This window comes from Salvelinus fontinalis, chromosome 3 (genome assembly GCF_029448725.1).
Source record: "Salvelinus fontinalis isolate EN_2023a chromosome 3, ASM2944872v1, whole genome shotgun sequence".
NCBI lineage: Eukaryota > Metazoa > Chordata > Actinopteri > Salmoniformes > Salmonidae > Salvelinus > Salvelinus fontinalis.
In genome coordinates, this window is record NC_074667.1 from 16,930,360 (window position 1) to 16,951,613 (window position 21,254).

Below are 21,254 nucleotides of genomic sequence, written 5' to 3' on the forward strand. Positions count from 1 at the left end.
CTCACTTAGCCAGAAACTGGGCTTCATATCTTTTTCACAGAAGGGATGTTGTTTTCCCCATCAACAGAGAATGTAACTTCATCCACATTATGCACTGTATGCCACGGTGTTTCCCGCACACAAAGGACAGGAATAAGCTTGTCATCACTACCCACATGGTCGTCCCTGACAGGATATGACGTTTACACTGGTGTGTGGGCTTGCACCCGGAGAGCATCTGAATGTATTGTCATGTGTGATCCTGATGTGCCTGGATGTATCTGACAGACACACAAATGAAGTTTCCACAGGGAAAATCAACTGCTTTCAACTGCTTCTAAATCTCAAATGTCACCTTATTACCTCTGTAGTAGTGTGCTATGTGACCATACGTTGCTCCAGTCAAAAGTTATACACTATGTATGAGTTAGACTGTCATTTGAGATGCAGCTCAGTCTAAATCTTTAGGGGCAAGTTTCCTAGGCACATATTAAAACTAGTTCAATACAGATTCTTAATTGAGCAAGCTTTTTAGTCCAGGACTAGATTTAATCCGTGTATGGGAAGCCGCCCCCAAAAGCTCACCTTTATATCAAAGTTCTCGTGGATGTGCGCGAGGAAAATCATCTCCTCCACATCCCATGACTGCCTATCATCCGTCTGGATTTTTCCACGGATCTTCCACCTCTGCCTCCCCAGACGGATCACAACCTGGATGGAAAAAAGCATACATCTTTGAGACCGTGTCCCATATAGCTCCCTATTCCCTATAAAGCTCACTACTTTTGACCAAGGTCCTTAGAGCTATGGGGATATGGTGCCATTTCGGCCGCAGCCTGAGTCTTTTTCCTCAGTTGTGGTTCCTCAGAGCGTTTTTCACTGGGATATGTTTTGATAGAGGCACTCACTTCGTATTGGTCGCCTGGGCATAGTCGAGCGAAGCCGATCAATCCTGTTGGAATATATTTTTCAGACAAAGTTGAAGCTTGCCATTGAGGTGGGCCATTTTTTGTATTCCATTTCACTAGAATGATGACGGTTGAACATATGTTTTACCTTTCATTTTTATGTGAAGCTCTCCCAAGAGAATCTCCAACTCCCCCTCCATGACACACATATCCTGAAAGAATTTGTAGGTTATGATCTGCAGTGGATTGCTACTGTACTTCATTTTCACAATGAATTTATTGATCTAACTGGACCTGTAGGAGTTGTCTGCATGATCAGAGACTTAAATTGTCTTGGTAACACTTTACACACAGGTTAACTTTATAAAGTATTTCTAGGTAGTTTGTACGTGGTTTATTATTCGTTTCTAATCTATCTATGAACTAATCAAACCTGTTTATAAACTACTTCAAAATCCTTTAAAGTATACTTGAATATGTCTAATAGATCTTATAGTGAAATTCTGTGTGTGAGAACCCATGACAAGAGAAGACAAATGGGAGATTCAAAGTCCATCTGTGAACCATACCTCCACACTATGTCAGTGGTAAATGGGGTTACGCTAGCTCACGTGTGACCCATACCTTCCCGTGTGACCCATGAAATATGAAGAGTAATGGGCCTTCAGGTGCCCATCAGTGACATGTGACTCCAGACTCAGCGGTTGGCTGCTAAGCGTATAACGTGCAAATTAACTCATGAAACAGGAAGATGAACAAGCTTTTGGTTGTCTGTTTATGTCCCATATCCACCCGTATGTTATAAACATGGCAACCGAAGGACACGTTTGACCAGAGGATCTGTGTACACGGTGTGTGAGATAACCCATGAAATTGTTGAGGTAAATTAAGTTGTGTGGCACCCGGCCGCGTGTGACTGCAATACCTCCAGGCTGTGGCGATGATTACGGTTGAGTTCCTGCAGGCTCTCTCTGGAAGCCCGTGAAGAGGGTGATAGAGCGAAGGCTTTCTTCATGTTCACCGCCCCCTGACACAGACGCCACTGAATACAGTAAGTCTCGTACAGCTCTTCCACCTGGAAATGTAAATATAAACAGGCAACCATTTTGCCCTCCCTCTGGTTATTTATGAGGCTGTTGCTCCCACATGGCGTTATTCTTCCTGATGCATCGATGCACATTGGCTGGTGGGAAAATCCCTCAGTGTTTGACTGTGTTGGAGACAGAATTGACACTAGATAGACCTACATAGAGGTCATAGAAGTGTGGCCTGTGTGGTCTAGCGGTTTGTGCTGTTGATCCCGGCATGCATGTATACCGGAGACAACATGGGTTCGAAACTGAACCACTGCCCCTCTGACTCATAGATGTCATACCTTTCCTGTCATCTCTTCAGTATCATGTCTGTTAAATAAAAACACCAGCAATATGCATTAGGAAAGTTATGGAAGTTGTTACCTTGCTGATTTGGAACTCCAGTCTTCTTATGTATCTCTCCAATGCTCGGATCTCCTGACATCGCAAAATCAAGTGGTACATTTTATGACAACAATTTTTAAATGTAATTTTAAAAAAATTGTCTTCTTTTTTTTACCCCTTTTTCGTGGTATCCAATTGGTAGTTACAGTCTTGTCTCATCGCTGCAACTCCCGTACGGACTCGGGAGAGGCGAAGGTCGAGAGCCGTGCATCCTCCGAAACACAACCCAACCAAGCCGCACTGCTTCTTGACACACTACCCGCTTAACCCGGAAGCCAGCCACACAAATGTGTCGGAAGAAACACTGTACACCTGGCAACCGTGTCAGTGTGCATGCACCCGGCCTGCCACAGGAATCGCTAGAGTGCGATGGGACAAGGACATACCTGCCAACCAAACCCTCCCCTAACCCGGACGACACTGGGCCAACTGTGCGCCGCCCCATGGATCTCCCGGTCGCGGCAGGCTGTGACAGAGCCTGGACTCGAACCAGGATCTCTATTGGCACAGCTAGCACTGCAATGCTGTGCCTTATACCACTGCACCACTCGGGAGGCCCCATGACAATTAATTTTGACCATTCGAAAAATAATAAGAGAGCAGGCAAAAAACGGTATCTCACCTTCTCCAAATCATACAGAAAAGCCTGAAAACAAAGGATTGTCTAGGTTTATTTCTGGGAGATCTATATGTTTTATGAACTCGATACAAAAGCTATGTCTTAAAAGTTGTTTCTTTATTCCTCACATTCTCTTTCCTCGCCTCTTTCTCAAACCGTTTTGGAGGAAGAGATCCTAGATGAGGAACCTCAGATATTCTGCTCCAATGTGCTTTGAGGAGACGAGAAGAGTGGACGTGAGAGATTGAGAAAAGACTGTTGATAAAGAGCCTAAATTGTTCATTGTGACTGGACTGTGTACTAGTGGAGACTTTCTTTTCCATGTGTTTACTGCAGTTCCACTCATTACACTCTTAGAAAAGAAGGTTATATCTGGAACCATAAAGGGCTCTTCAATTGTCCCCGTAGGAAAACCCTCTGAAAATATTTTATTTGTGGTTATTAGTTGAATCCTTTCATTAATACACGGTTCTTCGTGGAATCGTTTGTCCACTAAAAGGTTTTAAGTAGAACCGTTTTCACCACCAAAGGGTTATACCTGGAACCAAAAATTGTTCACCTATGGTGACAAACAAATAAACTTTTTTTATCTAGGAGTGTAATGCAATGAGCCCATACTTCCCATTATCCCATCCAACAACCTCGAGTACTATATACTCACCAGTCTGGAGTTCCTCTTGGTGTCTCTTTGCTGGGAGGACAGGAAGTCCATCTCCGTCTGATGGCCATCTAGATACTCCCTGCCAACAAAGCTCAATATCAGCCACCAAGCACTGTGCGTGATGCTGATTCATGCTGTACAGTACATGAGACTTCTGAATTAACAGCGAGTTGCCCTGATGCACAGATCTAAGATCAGCTTATGTTTCCCCAAGCGTACCCCCCCCCCCCCCACCAATTAAAAGGGAAAACATAAAACCTTAGATCGGCGACTAACCTTAGATCACTCTTGTCTACTCCTTTGGACATTCATATGATTGGAGTTGCTACTTACTTGAGGCCTTTCCGTAAGGCCTGGAATATCCGGTCCACCTGCTCTGGTTGCTGTCCCCAGATACTGGCTCCCATCCGACTGGGAGAGGGATGCACCCTGGTAGATTTCCCCGACAGGGCCTTGGATCGAAAAGAGTTCTGTAAAGGGGAGACCCTGTATGGAGGAGAGGATGAAGAAGGCAAGCATTTACACACAGTGCTGATTGCGTCTCAAATGGCACCCTATTCCCTATATAATGCATTACTTTCGACCAGAGTCCTATGAACCCTGGTTTAAAGTACTGCACCATATAGGGCACTCCAGTCCTCGAGTACCCCCAACAGCACACATTTTTGTTGTAGCCCCGGACAAACTCACCTGATTCAACTCATTGAGGGCTTGATGATCAGTTGACACATTGAATCAGGTATGCTTGGATTTAGGGTGCCATTTGGGACACATGCAATGTATTGTAATTACTGAGGTATTTATGATATGTCAAATATGTGCTGTATGTCCATGTATGTCATAGCTTAGTTTACACATCCTGGTTGACTCAAGCAACATATTTATCGCCAGAGTTGGGAAGTAGTGAACTACATGTACAGGTAACTGTCAAAATAAAGGAAACACTTGAGTAAATGAGGGATACAAAGTATATTGAATGCAGTTGATTTCACACAGGTGTGGTTCCTGAGCAATTCTTAAGAAAATAACATCCCATCATGCTCTGGGTCATGTATAAAAATCAAATCAAATCAAATTGTATTGGTCACATACACATGGTTAGCAGATGTTTATGCGAGTGTAGCGAAATGCTTGTGCTTCGAGTTCCGACAGTGCAGTAATATCTAACAAGTAATCTAACAATTCCACAACAACTACCTTATACACACAAATATATGGATGAGCGATGGCCGAGCGGCATAGGCAAGATGCAATAGACGGTATAAAATACAGTATATACAGTTGAAGTCAGAAGGTTATATACACCTTATCCAAATACATTTAAACTCAGTTTTTCACAATTCCTGACATTTAATCCTAGTAAAAATTCCCTGTCTTAGGTTAGTTAGGATCACCACTTTATTTGAAGAATGTGAAATGTCAGAATAATAGTAGAGAGAATGATTTACTTCAGCTTTTATATCTATCATCACATTTCCAGTGGGTCAGAAGTTTACATACACTCAATTAGTATTTGGTAGCATTGCCTTTAAATTGTTTAACTTGGGTCAAACGTTTCGGGTAGCCTTCCACAAGCCTCCCACAATAAGTTGGGTGAATTTTGGCCCATTCCTCCTGACAGAGCTGGTGTAACTGAGGCCTCCTTGTAGGCCTTCTTGCTCGCACAAGCTTTTTCAGTTCTGCCCACAAATTGTATATAGGATTAAGGTCAGGGCTTTTTGATGGCCACTCCAATACCTTGACTTTATTGTCCTTAAGCCATTTTGCCACAACTTTGGAAGTATGCTTGGGGTCATTGTCCATTTGGAAGACCCAGTTGCGACCAAGTTTTAACTTCCTGACTGATGTCTTGAGATGTTGCTTCAATATATCCACATAATTTTCCTCCCTCAATGCCATCTATTTTGTGAAGTGCACCAGTCCCTCCTGCAGCAAAGCACCCCCACAACATGATGCTGCCACACCAGTGCTTCACGGTTGGGATGGTGTTTTTCGGCTTGCAAGCCTCCCACTTTTTCCTCCAAATATAACGATGGTCATTATGGCCAAACAGTTCTATTTTTGTTTCATCAGACCAGAGGACATTTCTCCAAAAAGTACGATCTTTGTCACCATGTGCTGTTGCTAACCGTAGTCTGGCTTGTTTATGGTGGTTTTGGAGCAGTGGCTTCTTCCTTGCTGAGCAGCCTTTCAGGTTATGTCGATATAGAACTCGTTTTACTGTGGATATAGATACTTTTGGACCTGTTTCCTCCAGCATCTTCACAAGGTCCTTTGCTGTTGTTCTGGGATTGATTTGCACTTTTCGCACCAACGTACGTTCATCTTCTGGAGACAGAACGTATCTCCTTCCTGAGAGGTATGATGGCTGCGTGGTCCCATGGTGTTTATACTTGCGTTCTATTGTTAGTACAGATGAACGTGTTACCTTCAGGTGTTAGGAAATTGCTCTCAAGGATGAACCAGACTTGTGGAGGTCTACAATCTTAAGTTCTTGGCTGATTTCTTTTGATTTTCCAATGATGTCAAGCAAAGAGCCACTGAGTTTGAAGGTAGGCCTTGAAATATATCCACAGGTACACCTCCAATTGACTCAAATGATGTCAATTAGCCTATCAGAAGCTTGACATCATTTTCTGGAATTTTCCAAGCTGTTTAAAGGCACTGTCAACTTAGTGTATGTAAACTACTGACTCACTGGAATTGTGATACAGTGAATTATAAGTGAAATAATCTGTCTGTAAACAATTGTTGAAATAATTACTTGTGTCATGCACAAAATAGATTGCCAAAACTATAGTTTGTTATACTATAGAGTGGTTGAAAAATGAGTTTTAATGACTCCAACCTAAGTGCATGTAAACTTCTGACTTTAACTGTATACATATTTTTGTTTTAAGTCATCCCAAGTGGATGGGGTTGGTGGGGGGGGACATATACCTATACCTCCTTTTTATATATTGTTTGCCACCTTGGATGGCTGAGTTGGTTCCCTCCAGAATCCCTTTCCCTATGTGTAAACTTGATTATGTTCGCCCTGGACAGAGCTCTACTTAGGTTCAGTTTAACATGGTAGCATTTTGCTCTAGTCTAGGAAAGGTAGATGCTGCCTTCCGACAGGGGGAAGGCCAGCATAGGGTCCAAGGTTTTCTTCTGGGTATTTTGTTGTTTTTAGCTGTTTTTTTATTTATTTTTATTTTATTACTCTGACCTTTCAGATCGTACTAACATTCATTTCTGATTACTATGACTATGCCTAATTCACATACTCTAGGCTCCACATGCGTTATCAGCTGGAACATGAAAGGAATTAACCAGGTGGTCAAGCGTAGCCGAGTGTATGCTCATCTTAAGTCCTTAAATCCGGACATTGTTTTTCTCCAAGAGACCCATCTCCGGTCCAGCGACCATGATAAACTAAAGAGAGGATGGGTAAACCCAATATTTCACTCCAACTTTGGTTTTAAGGCCAGAGGGGCAGCCATCCTTATCAGAAAAGGCTCCTCCAAAGTATTTTTCAGATACTAATGGCAGATATATTATAGTGATGGGGAAATGTTTAGCACACAGATTATTCTGGCTAACCTCTATGGTCCTAATTGGGATGACGCTCAATTTTTCTCTGACCTCATCTTAACACTTCCCGACCTTAACTCTCATCATTTGATATTGGGCAGAGATTTCAATTGTGTATTGCATCCAAGTCTAGACAGGTTCAGACCGAAGCCCAACAATGTAATTTCAAAATCAGATGCAGTAATCAACTAATTTGTAGAATCCTAATGTCACGCCCTGACCTTAGTATTCCTTGTTTTCTTCATTATTAGGTCAGGGTGACAAGGGGTTATATATGTTTTTTGTCCTGTCTAGGGTTTTTGTATGTTTATGAGGTTTGTTACTAGTCTAGGTGTTTTGTATGTCTATGGTTGCCTAGATTGGTTCTCAATTAGAGGCAGCTGTTTATCGTTGTCTCTGATTGGGAACCTTATTTAGGCAGCCATATTCCTTGAGCATTTCGTGGGTGATTGTCTTTGTGAGGTTGCATGTCTGCACTCATTGTTTATAGCGGTCACGTTCGTTTTTTTTGTATTTTTGTTTTTTCAGTATATTTCTTTATTAAAATAAGTATGTCTTCAAATCACGCTGTGCCTTGGTCTCATCACTACAACGTTCGTGACAGAATCACCCACCAAAAAAGGACCAAGCAGCGTGATATCGGGCAGCAGCAGAAATCTCTGGACTCATGGACATGGGAGGAGATTCTGGACGGAGAAGGACCCTGGGCACAGGATGGGGAATATCGCTGTCCCAAGGCAGAGCTGGAGGCAGCGAAAGGTGAGCGGCGGTGGTATGAGGAGGCAGCACAGCAGCGCGGCTGGGACTTGAGGCAGCCCCAAAAATGTATTGGGGGGGCACACGGGAAGTGTGGCTAAGTCAGGTAGGAGACCTGAGCCAACTCCCCGTGCTTACCGTGGAAAGAGAGTGACCGGGCAGGCACCGTGTTACGCGGTGAAGAGCACGGTGTACCCAGTGTGCATACGTAGCCCGGTGCACTACATTGCAGCTCCTCGTATCGGCCGGGTTAGAGTGGGCATCGAGCCAGGAGTAATGAAGCCGGCTCAGCGCATCTGGTCTCCAGTGCGTCTCCTCAGTCCGTGTTATATGGCACCAGCCCTAAGCACTGTCTCTCGTGGGTCTGCACAGCCCAGTGCGTCCTGTGCCTACGCCCCGCAAGTGCCGGGCTAAAATCAACATCCAGCCAGGACGGGTTGTTCAGGCCCTTAGTTCGAGACCTCCAGTGCGCCTCCACGGACCGGTCTATCCTGTGCCTCCTTCAAGGACCAGGCCTCCAGTAGATCTCTCCAGCCTGGTGAGTACTATGCCTGTTCTAAGAACCAAGTCTCCTGCGTGTTCCTCCAGTCCGGACACTCCAGAGCCTCCCTCCAGTCCGGACCCTCCAGAGCCGCCCGTCTGTCCTGAGCCGCCAGAGCCGCCCGTCTGTCCTGAGCCGCCAGAGCCGCCCGTCTGTCCTGAGCCGCCAGAGCCGCCCGTCTGTCCTGAGCCACCCATCTGTCCTGAGCCGCCTGAGCTGCCCGTCTGTCCTGAGCCGCCTGAGCCGCCCGTCTGTCCTGAGCCGCCCGTCTGTCCATTGTCTTGATCACGTTGAGGGAGAGGTTGTTGTCCTTGCACCACACTGTCAGGTCTTTGACCTCCTCCCTATAGGCTGTCTCGTCATTGTCGGTGATCAGGCCTACTACTGTTGTGTCATCGGCAAGCGTAATGATGGTGTTGGAGTCGTGCCTGGCCTTGCAGTCATGAATGAACAGGGAGTACAGGAGGGGACTGAGCACACACCCCTGAGGGACCCCCGTGTTGAGGATCAGCGTGGCGGATGTATTGTTACCTACCCTTACCACTTGGGGGGCGGCCCGTCAGGAATCCAGGATCCAGTTGCAGAGAGAGGTATTTAGTCCCAGGGTCCATAGCTTTGTGATGAGCTTTGAGGGCACTATGGTGTTGAACGCTGAGCTGTAGTCAATGAATAGCATTCTCACATAGGTGTTCCTTTTGTCCAGGTGTGAAAGGACAGTGTGGAGTGCAATAGAGATTTCATAATCTGTGGATCTGTTGGGGCAGTATGCAAATTGGAGTGGGTCTAGGGTTTCTTGGATATTGGTGTTGATGTGAGCCATGATCAGCCTTTCAAAGCACTTCATGGCTACAGTCATTTAGGCAGGTTACCTTAGTGTTCTTGAGCACAGGGACTATAGTGGTCTGCTTGAAACATGTTGGTATTACAGACTCAGACAGGGGCAGGTTGAAAATGTCAGTGAAGACACCGATCAGTGCATGCTCAGATTACACAATCTGGTAATCCGTCTGGCCTTGTGAATGTTGATCTGTTTAAAGGTCTTACTCACATCGGCTACGGAGAACGTGATCACACAGTCATCCGGAACAGTTGAAGCTCTCATGCATGTTTCAGTGTTACTTGCCTCGAAGCTAGCGTAGAAGTAATTTAGTTCGTCGGGTACGCTCGTGTCACTGGGCAGCTCTCGGCTGTGCTTCCCTTTGTAGTCTGTAATAGTTTTCAAGCCCTGCCACATCCGACGAGCGTCGGAGCCAGTGTAGTACGAATAGATCCTTGTCCTGTACTGACGCGTTGCCTGTTTGATGGTTCGTCAGAGGGCATAGGGGGATTTCTTATAAGCCCCGTTCCTTGAAAGCGTCAGCTCTATCTTTTAGCTCAGTGCGGATGTTGCCTGTAATCCATGATTCTGGTTGGGGTATGTACGTACAGTCACTGTGGGAACGACGTCATTGATGAAGCGACCAGTGACCGATGTGGTGTACTCCTCAATACCATCGAAAGAATCCCGGAACATATTCCAGTCTATGCTAGCAAAACAGTCCTGTAGCTTAGGATCTGCTTCATCTGACCACTTTTTTATTGACCGAGTCACTGGTGCTTCCTGCTTTAATTTTTGCTTGTAAGCAGGAATCAGGATGATAGAATTCTGGTCAGATTTCCAAATGGAGGGTGAGGGAGAGCTTTGTACACGTCTCTGTGTGTGGAGTAAAGGTGGTCTAGAGTTTTTTTCCTGCTGGTTGCACATTTAACATGCTGGTAGAAATTAGGTCAAATGGATTTAAGTTTCTCTGCATTAAAGTCCCCGGCCACTAGGAGCACCGCCTCTGGGTGAGCGTGTTCCTGTTTGCTTATGACGGTATACAGCTCATTGAGTGCGTTCTTAGTGCCAGCATCAGTCTGTGGTGGTATGTAGACAGCTACGGAAATAGAGATGAAAACTCTCTAGGTAGATAATCGGGTATACAGCTTATCATGAGATACTCTACCTCAGGCAAGCAATACCTTGAGACTTCCTTAGATATCGTCCACCAGCTGTTGTTTACACATCTACATCGACCGCCACCCCTTCTCTTACCAGAGGCTGCTCTTCTATCCTGCCGATACAGTGTATAACCCACCAGCTGTATGTTATTGATGTCGTTGTTCAGCCACGACTCGGTGAAACATAAGATATAACACTTTTTAATGTCCCGTTGATAGGATCTATGTGCTTTTAGTTCGTTCATTTTATTATCCAGCGATTGAACGTTGGCCAATAGGACTGATGACAAAGGCAAATTAGTCACTCGTCGGCGGATCCTCACAAGGCACCACAATCTCCTTCGGTGATAACTCTTCCGTCTCTTTCTCCTGCAAATGACTGGGATGAGGGCCTGTTCGGGTGTCTGGAGTAAATCCCTCTTGTCCAACTCATTAAAGAAAAATTATTTGTCCAATTCAAGGTGAGAAATCGCTGTTCTGATGTCCAGAAGCTCTTTTCGGTCATACGAGACGGTAGCAGCAACAAAAATGTACAAAATAACTTACAAACAATGTGAAAAAACAAACAAAATAGCATGGTTGGTTAAGAGCCAATACAATGGCAGCCATCCTCCCCGGCGCCATTACAATTGTATGCTGTAGTGTTAAGATTTCCCTCCACTGGAACTAAGGGGCCTAGCTGCAACCACGAAAAACAACCCCAGACCATTATTCGTTCTCCACCAAACATTACAGTTGGCATTATGCATTCCGGCGGGTACCATTCTCCTAACATCCGCCAAACCCAGATTTGTCCGTCTTACTGACAGATGGTGAAGCGTGATTCATCACTCCAGAGAACGCGTGTCCACTGCTTGTCACGCCCTGACCATAGAGAGCCCTTTGTTCTCTATGGAGTGTTAGGTCAGGGCGTGACTAGGGGCTGTTCTAGTTCATTATTTCTATGTTGGTGTTTTGTATGGTTCCCAATTAGAGGCAGCCGGTAATCGTTGCCTCTAATTGGGGATCATATTTAGGTAGCCATTTTTCCCACCTGTGTTTGTGGGATATTGTTTGTGTTTGTGCTGGTTGCACCACGTAAGTCACGTTTGGTTGCTTGTTTTTTTATTTATTTTTTAAAGTTTCACTTAAATAAAAGCTGTGGAACTCAACACACGCTGAGCCTTGGTCCATCCATTATCAAGACCGTGACAGAATGTCCCACCACTCAAGGACCAAGCAGCGTGTGATGGGGGTAAAGTAGTTTTGGACCTGGGAAGAAATCATGGGAGGTTGTGAGACCCTTCCTTGGAAGGAGACACCAGGAAGGTGAGAGTGCCAGAACCCGAATGGGAGTCTCTGGAGGAGTTCAATGAGGGATACCGGAGAGAGGTTTTGGCGAGGAGCGTGACACCAGTCCGGTGCCATCTGTGCCAGCTCCCCGCACTCGCCCTGAAGAGCCAGAGACCGCCAGGGAGGCAATGGAGAGGTTGGGAGATAGAGAGAGGAGAGAAATGTTATGTAGGTGTGTTCTGCATGGCATCCGACCTGAAGAGCCTGTCAGCAGTCTGGTGAGTCCTGTCCTAGCTCTCCGCACCCTTCCTGAAGTGCGTGTCACCAGTCCGGTGCCACCTGTGCCGGCTCCATGCACCAGGCCTCCAGTGCGCCTCCCCAGTCCGGTATGTCCTGTGCCAGCTCCCAGCACTCTCCCTGAAGTGCGTGTCACCAGTCCGGTGCCACCTGTGCCAGCTCCACGCACCAGGTCTCCAGTGCGCCTCCCCAGTCCAGAGCTTCCAGCGACGGTTCACAGTCCGGAGCTTCCGGCGACAGATCACAGTCCGGAGCTTCCGGGGACGATTCACAGTCCGGAACCTCCGGCGTGGAGGCCTCCAACGGTTCACAGTCCGGAACCTCCGGCGACGGTTCACAGTCCAGAACCTCCAGCGACGGTTCACAGTCCAGAACCTCCAGCGAAGGTTCACAGTCCGGAACCTCCAGCGACGGTCAACGGTCCGGAACCTCCAGCGACGGTCAACGGTCAGGAACCTCCAGCGACGGTCAACGGTCCGGAGCTTCCAGGCAAGGTGTCCAGTTCTGCTCCATGGCCGGAGCCTTCCTCTGTGCCGGTGCCCAGTCCTGGCACGGCGTCCAGTCCCGCTCCATGGCAGGAGCCCTCCTTTGCGCTGGTGCCCGTCCAGGCACGGCGTCCAGTCCAGCTCCAAGGCCGGAACCTTCCTCTGCGCCGAGGTCCAGTCCAGGCACGGTGCCCAGTCCAGGCACAGCGTCCAGTCCAGCTCCATGGCCGGAGCGTTCTTCTGCACCGCTGCCCAGTCCAGGCATGGCGTCCAGCCCAGCTCCATGGCCGGAGCCCTCCTTTGCGCCGATGCCCAGTCCAGGCACGGCGTTCAGCCCGGCGCCATGGCCGGTTCCAGGGTCTGGGCGGGGGCTACGACCTGCACCGGAGCCGCCACCAACACTAGTCACCCCCCCCTACCCTCACCATTTGGTTTCAGGTTTTGCGGCCGGAGTCCGCACCTTTGGGGAGGGGGGGGGGGGGGGGGTACTGTCACGCCCTAGGATCAATGCCAAGTGTCGGCTGGAGTGGTGTAAAGCTCTGGACTCTGGAGCAGTGTCACGGTCTTGATAATGGACGGACCAAGGCGCAGCGTGTGTTGGGTTCCACATATTTTATTTAATGAACTAGAGCACCCCCTAGTCACGCCCTGACCTAACACTCCATAGAGATAGTGAGTGTTGCAACCGTGGACAACCAAGGACAATTTTTATGCTCTATGCGCTTCAGAGGTCCCATTCTGTGATCTTGTGTGGCCTACCACTTTGCGGCTGAGCTATTGCTGCTCTTATACGTTTCCACTTCCCAATAACAGCACTTACAGTTGACCGGGGCAGCTCTAGCAGGGCAGAAATTTGCTGAACTGACTTGTTGGAAAGGTGGAATACTATGACAGTGCCAGTTGCGGTCAGTAGTTGTGGTCCATAGTTGTGGTAAGTAATTGTGTTGAAGGTTCTTTGGTCCCTACAGTATGGACCTGGTCAGTAGTTGTGGTCAGTAGTTGTGTGGTCAGTAGTTGTGTGCTTGTGGTCAGTAGTTTTGTGGTTGTGGTCAGTAGTTGAGGTCATAACTTAAATGGTTCAGTGGTTTTGTGGTTATTAGTTGTGTGGTTGTGGTCAGTAGTTTTGGTTTAGTAGTTGTGGTCAGTAGTTGTGTGGTTGTGGTCAGTAGCTATGGACAGTAGTTATGGTTAGTAGTGGTCAGTCATTGTAGTCCCAAGTTTTGTAGTTGTGTTCAGTAGTTGTGGTCAGTAGTTGTGATCAGTAGTTTTGTGGTTGTGATCAGTAGTTGAGGTCAGTTGTGGTCTGTAATATTGTTCAGTAGTTGTGTGGTTGTGGTCAGTAGTTGGGGTCAGTAGTTGTGGTCTTTATTTGTTAGTCGTTTTGGTAAGTAGGCGTGTAGTCAGAAGTTGTGTGGTTGTGGTGAGTAGCTAGTTGTGGTCAGTAGTGGTCAGTAGTTTTGTGGTTGTGGTCAGTAGTTCTGGTTCAGTAGTTTGGGTCAGAGGTGTATGGTTGTGGTCAGTAGCTGTGGTCAGTGTCTAAACTACAGTTGTTGCGTGTGAAAACTGAAAGAAGTGCGATGAGAAGTGATCAGGTGAAATATGAAGCGAGTGAACGGAGACAGCTTCACTCCATCCAATCAGAGCAGCAGGATCAACGTACATCCCGCTCTTCTCTTTACAGACAGACAGTGGAAATCTTTCTCACACTCTTCATTGGTCTGTGTGGTCATATACCCTGTATGTCACCATGAAAGCTTTATAATGAGATATCCGTTGACAAATTTGAATAGCAGAGAAGTTTACTTTTTCTAACTTGTTAGGAAAGTGGTAAAAATGTCAGTTGACTTAAAATTATACAGAAAATGTTGTTGATGCAGTTACTAAAACAGCTGTAACGTTGCTTCAGTACCAGATAATGCAGATCCGATATCAGATTTGAATAGCAAGGAAGAGGACTAAGATGTCGTATGGTGCATTCGAAAAGTATTCAGATCCCTTGACTTTTTCCACATTTGTTACATTACAGCCTTACTCTAAAATGTATTAAATAAAACAAAATCCTCATCAATCTACACACAATACACCACAATGAAAAAGTGAAAGCAGGTTTTTTGAAATTTTAACAAAAAACAAACTGAAATACCTTATATACATAAATATTCAGAACCTTTGCTGTGAGACTCGAGATTGAGCTCAGGTGCATCCTGTTTCCATTTATCATCCTTGAAATGTCCACCTGTGGTAAAATGATTGGATATGATTTGGAAAGGCACACACCTGTCTATATAAGGTCCCACAGTGCAGGTCAGAGCAAAAACCAAGCCATTGGGTTGAAGGAATTCTCTGTAGAGCTCCGAGACAGCACAGTGGCCTCCATAATTCTTAAATGGAAGAAGTTTGGAACCACCAAGACTCTTCTTAGAACTGGCCGCCCCGCAATCGGGGGAGAAATGCCTTGGTCAAGGAGGTGACCAAGAACCCGATGGTCACTCTGACAGAGCTCCAGAGTTCTTCTTTGGAGATGGGAGAATCTTCCAGAGTACAACCATCTCTGCATCATTCCGCCAATCAGGCCTTTATGGTAGAGTGGCCAGACGGAAGCCACACCTCAGTAAAGGGCACATGACAGCCAACTTGGAGTTTGCCAAAAGGCACTTAAAGACTCTCAGACCGTGAGAAACAAGATTCTATGGTCTGATGAAACCAAGATTGAAATCGTTGGCCTGAATGCCAAGCGTTACGTCTGGAGGAAAAACCTGGCACCATCCCTACGGTGAAGCATGGGGGTGGCAGCATCATGCGGTGGGGAAGTTTTTCAGCAGGAGGGACTGAGAGACTAGTCAGGATCGAGGGAAAGAGGAATGGCGCAAAAACTGAAAGATCCTTGATGAAAACCTGCCCCAGAGCGCTCAGGACCTCAGAGGGCGAAGGTTTACCTTCCAACAGGACAACAACCCAAAGCACACAGCCAAGACAATGCAGGAGTGGAATCGGGACAAGTCTCCGAATGTCCTTGAGTGGCCCAGCCAGAGCCTGGACTTGAACCTGATCTAACATCTCTGGAGAGACCTGAAAATAGCTGTGCAGCGACGCTCCCCATCCAGCCTGACAGAGCTTGAGAAGTGGTACGTGCACATGTATTCACCCCCTTTGCTATGAAGCCCCTAAATAAGATCTGTCACAACCAATTACCTTCAGAAGTCACATAATTAGTTAAATCAAGTCCACCTATGTGCTATTTAAGTGCCACATGATCTGTCACATGATCTCAGTATACATGTATGTACCTGTTCTGAAAGGCCCCAGAGTCTGCAACACCATTAAGCATGGTGCACCACCAAGCAAGCGTCACCATGAAGACCTCGCCAAACAAGTCAGGGACAAAGTTGTGGAGAAGTACAGATCAGGGTTGGGTTATAAAAAAATATCCGAAACTTTGAACATCCCACGGAGCACCAGTAAATCCATTATTAAAAAATTTAAAGAATATGGCATCACAAAAAACCTGCCAAGAGAGTACCGCACACCAAAACTCACGTACCAGGCAAAGAAGGCATTAATCAGAGGCAACAAAGAGACCAATGATAACCCCGAAGGAGCTGCAAAGCTCCACAGCAGAGATTGGAGTATCTGTCCATAGGACCACTTTAAGCCGTAGACTCCACAGAGCTGGGCTTTATGGAAGAGTGGCCAGAAAGAGCCATTGCTTAAAGAAAAAAATAAGATAACACGTTTGCTGTTTACCAAAAGGCATGTGGGAGACTCCCCAAACATATGGAAGAAGTTACTCTGGTCAGATGAGACTAAAATCGATTTTTATGGCCATCAAGGAAAACGCTATTTCTGGCGCAAACCCAACACCTCTCATCACCCTGAGAACACCATCCACCATCCACACCATCAAAGTTTTTCATCGGCAGGGACTGGGAAATTGTTCAGAATTGAAGGAATGATGGATGGGGCTAAATACAGGGAAATTCTTGAGGGAAACCTGTTTCAGTCTTCCAGAGATTTGAGACTGGGACGGAGGTTCACCTTCCAGCAGGACAATGACCCTAAGAATACTGCTAAAGCAGCACTCGAGTGGTTTAAGGGGAAACATTTAAATGTATTGGAATGGCCTAGTCAAAGCCCAGACCTCAATCCAATTCTCAATCGAATCTGTGGTATGTCTTAAAGATTGCTGTACACCAACAGAACCCATCCAACTTGAAGGAGCTGGAGAAGTTTTGCGTTGAGGAATGGGCAAAAATTCCAGTGGCTAGATGTGCCAAGCTTATAGAGACATACCCCAAGAGACTTTCAGCTGTAATTGCTGCAAAAGGTGGCTCTACAAAGTATTGACTTTAGGGGGGGTTGAATAGTTACACATGCTCAAGTTTTCAGTTTTCTTGTCTTATTTCTTGTTTGTTTCACAATAAAAAATATTTAGCATCTTAAAAGTGGTAGGCATGTTGTGTAAATCAAATGATACAAACCTAAAAAAAAATCTATTTCAATTCCAAGTTGTAAGGCAATAAAATAAAAATAAAATAGGAAAAATGCCAAAGGGCGTGAATACTTTCGCAGGCCACTGTATGTCACCATGAAAGCTTTATAATAACAACGTATGAGGACCACTGTCAAGTGCTGTTCACGCTTAGCACAATAAACTTATAACTTTGATAAATTGTTTATCATAACGCACTACGCATTATTACAGACGACAGGTTCTGTACACATCATTGCTTTCTGTATCAGAAAGTAGGCCTTGCCTCTTTGAAGTCTCGTAGATTGATGCATTGCACTCTTTTTGTTTATAAAGCCCTCTTGACTTGCATAAACTTCTGCCATACCTTACTTCATTGTTACAGACGTACGAGCTGCCAGACTCGGTCTCAAGGATGGCTAACTCTGAAGATCCCTTCGATATCCACTGAGTTCGGTTAATCTGATAAAAAAAAAAATGCAATTGGAAGCGCTGGTGCCTCTGGGGCAATTCAGATGGCTGGATAAATGCCTTTTTACTGAAGAATGTGTTTGTTTTATATGATTGTGTTTTGCATTTTGTGTATTTTGATGTGTATATTGATGTGTATAGAGTGTATTGATGTGTATGTTTGATACAGGGCTCATCTGTAAAAGAGACCTTGGTCTCAGCATGACTCCCTGTCAAAATAAAGGTTAAATAAATCAAATAAATAGCCTCAGTTTTCCTCTGTCCCTCTCTGCTTTGAGGCAGGAAATGCATTCCAGTGTGTTGCTCCTGGGTTCTTAAGATGACATCACGTCCCCCTTTGCTAACCCATCAGAATTGCAGAAGCGTTTTAGTGCAAAAAAAAGTGTGACAGTTGGTAGAGCATGGTGCTTTCAATGCCAGGAGGTTTGATTCCTACTAGGGCCACCAACACAAAAAAGTATGCACTCACTACTGTAAGTCACTTGAGCGCGCTGGATACAGTATTTCAGAAACAGCCGCTCTCCTGGGCTTTTCACTCATGACAGTGTCTAGGGTTTACCAAGAATGGTGCGACAAACAAGAAACATCCCGTCAGCGGCAGTCCTGTGGGCAAAAACAGCTCGTTCATGAGAGAGGTCGAAGAAGAATGGCAAAAATCATGCAAGCTAAAAGGCGAGCGACCAACAGACAAATAACGGTGCAGTACAACAGTGGTGTACAGAACGTCATCTCAGAACGCACAACTCGTCGATCCTTATTATGGATGGGCTATTGTAGCAGACGACCGCACTCCACTCATATCAAATAAAACAAGAAGAAGTGTATCCAGTGGGCACGTGCTCACCAACACTGGACAATTGAGGTGTGGGAAAACTTTGCCTGAAACATGACACCAAGTTCAGTTTACTTGAGGGGTCTGCGCAATCCCCAGACCTCAACTCAATAGAGCAACTTTGGGATGAGATGGAACGGGTTGCTGTCCCATATGCTACGTTGGTATTAGAGTTCAGTAAATATGACACTAAAATTGTTGAAAATCTCCCCTCTCCAACTGGTAGCTATGTCTTACACTCATGATATGATATACACAGCGCATAGCAAACTAAGGGTTTTGGTTTGGAATGAATATTCATTAAGGGTGTGTTCGTACATTCAATCTTGATTGCCAGAGTGTGCTCAAAGTGAGCTCTGGGCGTTCAAAAACTCAGAGCGTTGTCAGATTGTCCATTTGTAAATGCAGAGCGTTTCGCTCCCGGAGTGTTCAGAGCGCACTCTGGCAGAAGAGTAGGGTTGATCCGAACGTTCTGACCTCACAAAAGCAGTCAAGCACCCAAGCTAACTGGCTAACGTTGGCTAGCTTGCTAGGTACTTCCAGACACAAATGAGAGAACACCTCACTCTGACCATTTTATTCACCCTAGCAGAGCTGGTTAGGCTGTTTTCATGTTATCCAGAGCGCTGGTGACTGTAACTGTGCTGCTGGCACAATTTAATGACCTTTTTTGCTTGATATTGCTTGAATAACGAATTGATATTCGTTATTGATAACGTACTGTACGTAAGTCAAGCATAAGTCAAGCATTGGAGTGATTCAGTCATAAAGTCCTTTTTATTTAACCTTTATTTACCTGTTGATTGTTCAACTGTTGGTGATTGTTGTCCTCGTGACTGAGTTGCTTAATGAAGTATTTATATCTGTCTATCTAGAATACAAGGTGGTTGATTGGCAGGCAAGACTGAGGTTGTGGGAGGAGGCTGACTGTCTCTTGTGCTGGATAGTGATTGACTATCTCTAACACTGGTCAAGTGAAGTGATTGGCTCTCTTGCAGAGCAATATTTGTGCCTGAGGCAATCTGGGAAGCACTCTTTTCACGCCACTTGATACCAAAGTGACCTTTTCGTTACAGGTTAGATTAAGATTAGGAAAAGGGTTAGGGTTAGGGAAAATGCTCCCCTAACCTGCTACGAAAATCACTTTGTAATGAAGTGGCATGAAAAGTGTGTGTCCCTGTCAGCAAAGACATCCATACACACTAATAAAGAGTGAATGTGTGGGGGTTGATAGGGTGATTATATGACTGCAGGGAACAAGCTCCTGTTGAGCTGGTCAGGATTTTCATGGTTCCATAGCCATGGGTCTGATAGTTCAGTTGATAGGACCATGATGTGTGACCATGTTACACGTGACCATATTATATGATAGTTGTTTATCGCCTTAGTGGTCGACTAAGGATGTCACTCACCGGCGGCGTCCACTCACGGGGCTGAACCTCGTGAAGGAGCAGCTCCTCTGGACCACGCACCCGTCCGCGGGACACTCAAACTTCAGCTTCACCGACATTGTCCACTGCCTGCCTGACACACACACACACACACAATGTTGATTTAGTTACTGTACATTCAGCCTACAGTGAACAGACTGAGGGCCTTAATCACTCAGGTTATTTTACAATTCCAGGTTTTCTAGGATCCCTCTTACAATGTTGGAATTTTGAAATGTAAACAAACTTTAATTGTTTTGTTTCACAGTAAACATTGCTACATTGATAATGAAATCAAACACCCATACTCACAGCACCAGAATACTTTCTCTCTCTCTTCTATCTCAAGGACACTAACCTTAAATGGTTTTGGCCAGAAAAGCTGGTTACTTGTATTGATGGCACTGGGCCCTGTATTTTAGAAAGGACTTTTCTCCAATCCAGATAAACAGGATAGGAAGGATTTTTTCTACCACAACATAAAAAGAGTTTCACTCCTTCATCCCCTCATCCATCCTCCCCCCTCACACACCCTCTTGTGAAGCCAGAAAGACACATAGCGGTCATCATCAATATTTTTTAAATAATTTGACAGCCCTAGTTTTGTACTGTCTCCCCTCATATGTCTCAGTTTGTTGTCATCCACTTCATTTGTACATTCTTTAGTGTCAGATGGCTTTTTACTCTCTTCCATAGCCCGCCAGCATCTCACACACACGCACGCACGCACGCACGCACGCACGCACGCACGCACGCACACACACACACACACACACACACACACACACACACACACACACACACACACACACACACACACACTCCCGCTTTGTCTCTGTGTAAGTTAGGCTCAGATCTAGGCGAGGGCCATGGAGAGATACTGAGATTGAGAACCCAGAACTTCTCATCCTCCCTCGGGTTGTAACTCATGCAATTTCCTGCCGGAGGTAGAAATTTGCACAGAACTAAGCAATAGTTTGGACAGGATTTTTTTGTTGTTGCTGTTACTCACTAATATAGGCAACTAAGTGAAACCAGACATATAAAATATCAACACTTTAAAAAACAGTATACAACTACTCAAATATATTGTAATTGTGCTTGAAGATAGCATATTCTCCGACAACCCTAGAAAATAATTAATTTTGACACAGAAGAAGTAAACATCTAAACATGTCTTGTTCCCCATCTCCAGTGTGGTTGGGAGCCTTGTACATGTTTATATCTACAACTAAACAGGATTTGCTTGAGAGGCCATAATGACCAATGCAGCCATTTGTATATCAACATCAAATAATTTCTGGATAACAATTAAGTACCTTACTTTGATTGTTTTCAATTAAAATGATCATAATGAAACCAAAATAGCTTCTTAGCAAAGAGCAATTTCACAAGCAAGAATTTTGCTAGGCCTGTCAGGGCTTGGTCTGAGTGGGGAGGGTAAAACTGAAAACTAGCTGTTATTGGCAGAAAAGTTAGGATCTCTCGTTCTTATTGGTCT

General features: G+C 45.4%; 1 protein-coding gene across 4 annotated transcripts in view; it reads right to left on the minus strand.

Moving 5' to 3' along the window:
- Nucleotides 1-21,254, minus strand: part of ripor3 (RIPOR family member 3) — a 58,061-nt gene that overhangs the window by 21,504 nt on the left and 15,303 nt on the right. Inside the window, exons 2-10 of one of the 4 annotated variants that reach the window (XM_055907859.1) lie at nt 19,736-19,843; nt 3,979-4,131; nt 3,646-3,724; nt 2,988-3,011; nt 2,345-2,398; nt 1,813-1,962; nt 1,036-1,099; nt 888-931; nt 565-690 (exon numbers count right to left, since the gene is read on the minus strand). In XM_055907859.1, the coding sequence (XP_055763834.1) occupies nt 565-690; nt 888-931; nt 1,036-1,099; nt 1,813-1,962; nt 2,345-2,398; nt 2,988-3,011; nt 3,646-3,724; nt 3,979-4,131; nt 19,736-19,833 (792 nt within the window). In that variant the 5' untranslated portion in view covers nt 19,834-19,843. Of the gene's footprint in view, nt 1-564; nt 691-887; nt 932-1,035; nt 1,100-1,812; nt 1,963-2,344; nt 2,399-2,987; nt 3,012-3,645; nt 3,725-3,978; nt 4,132-19,735; nt 19,848-21,254 lie in introns of all 4 variants that reach the window. The other 3 variants (XM_055907858.1, XM_055907860.1, XM_055907866.1) reach the window with 3 other exon arrangements.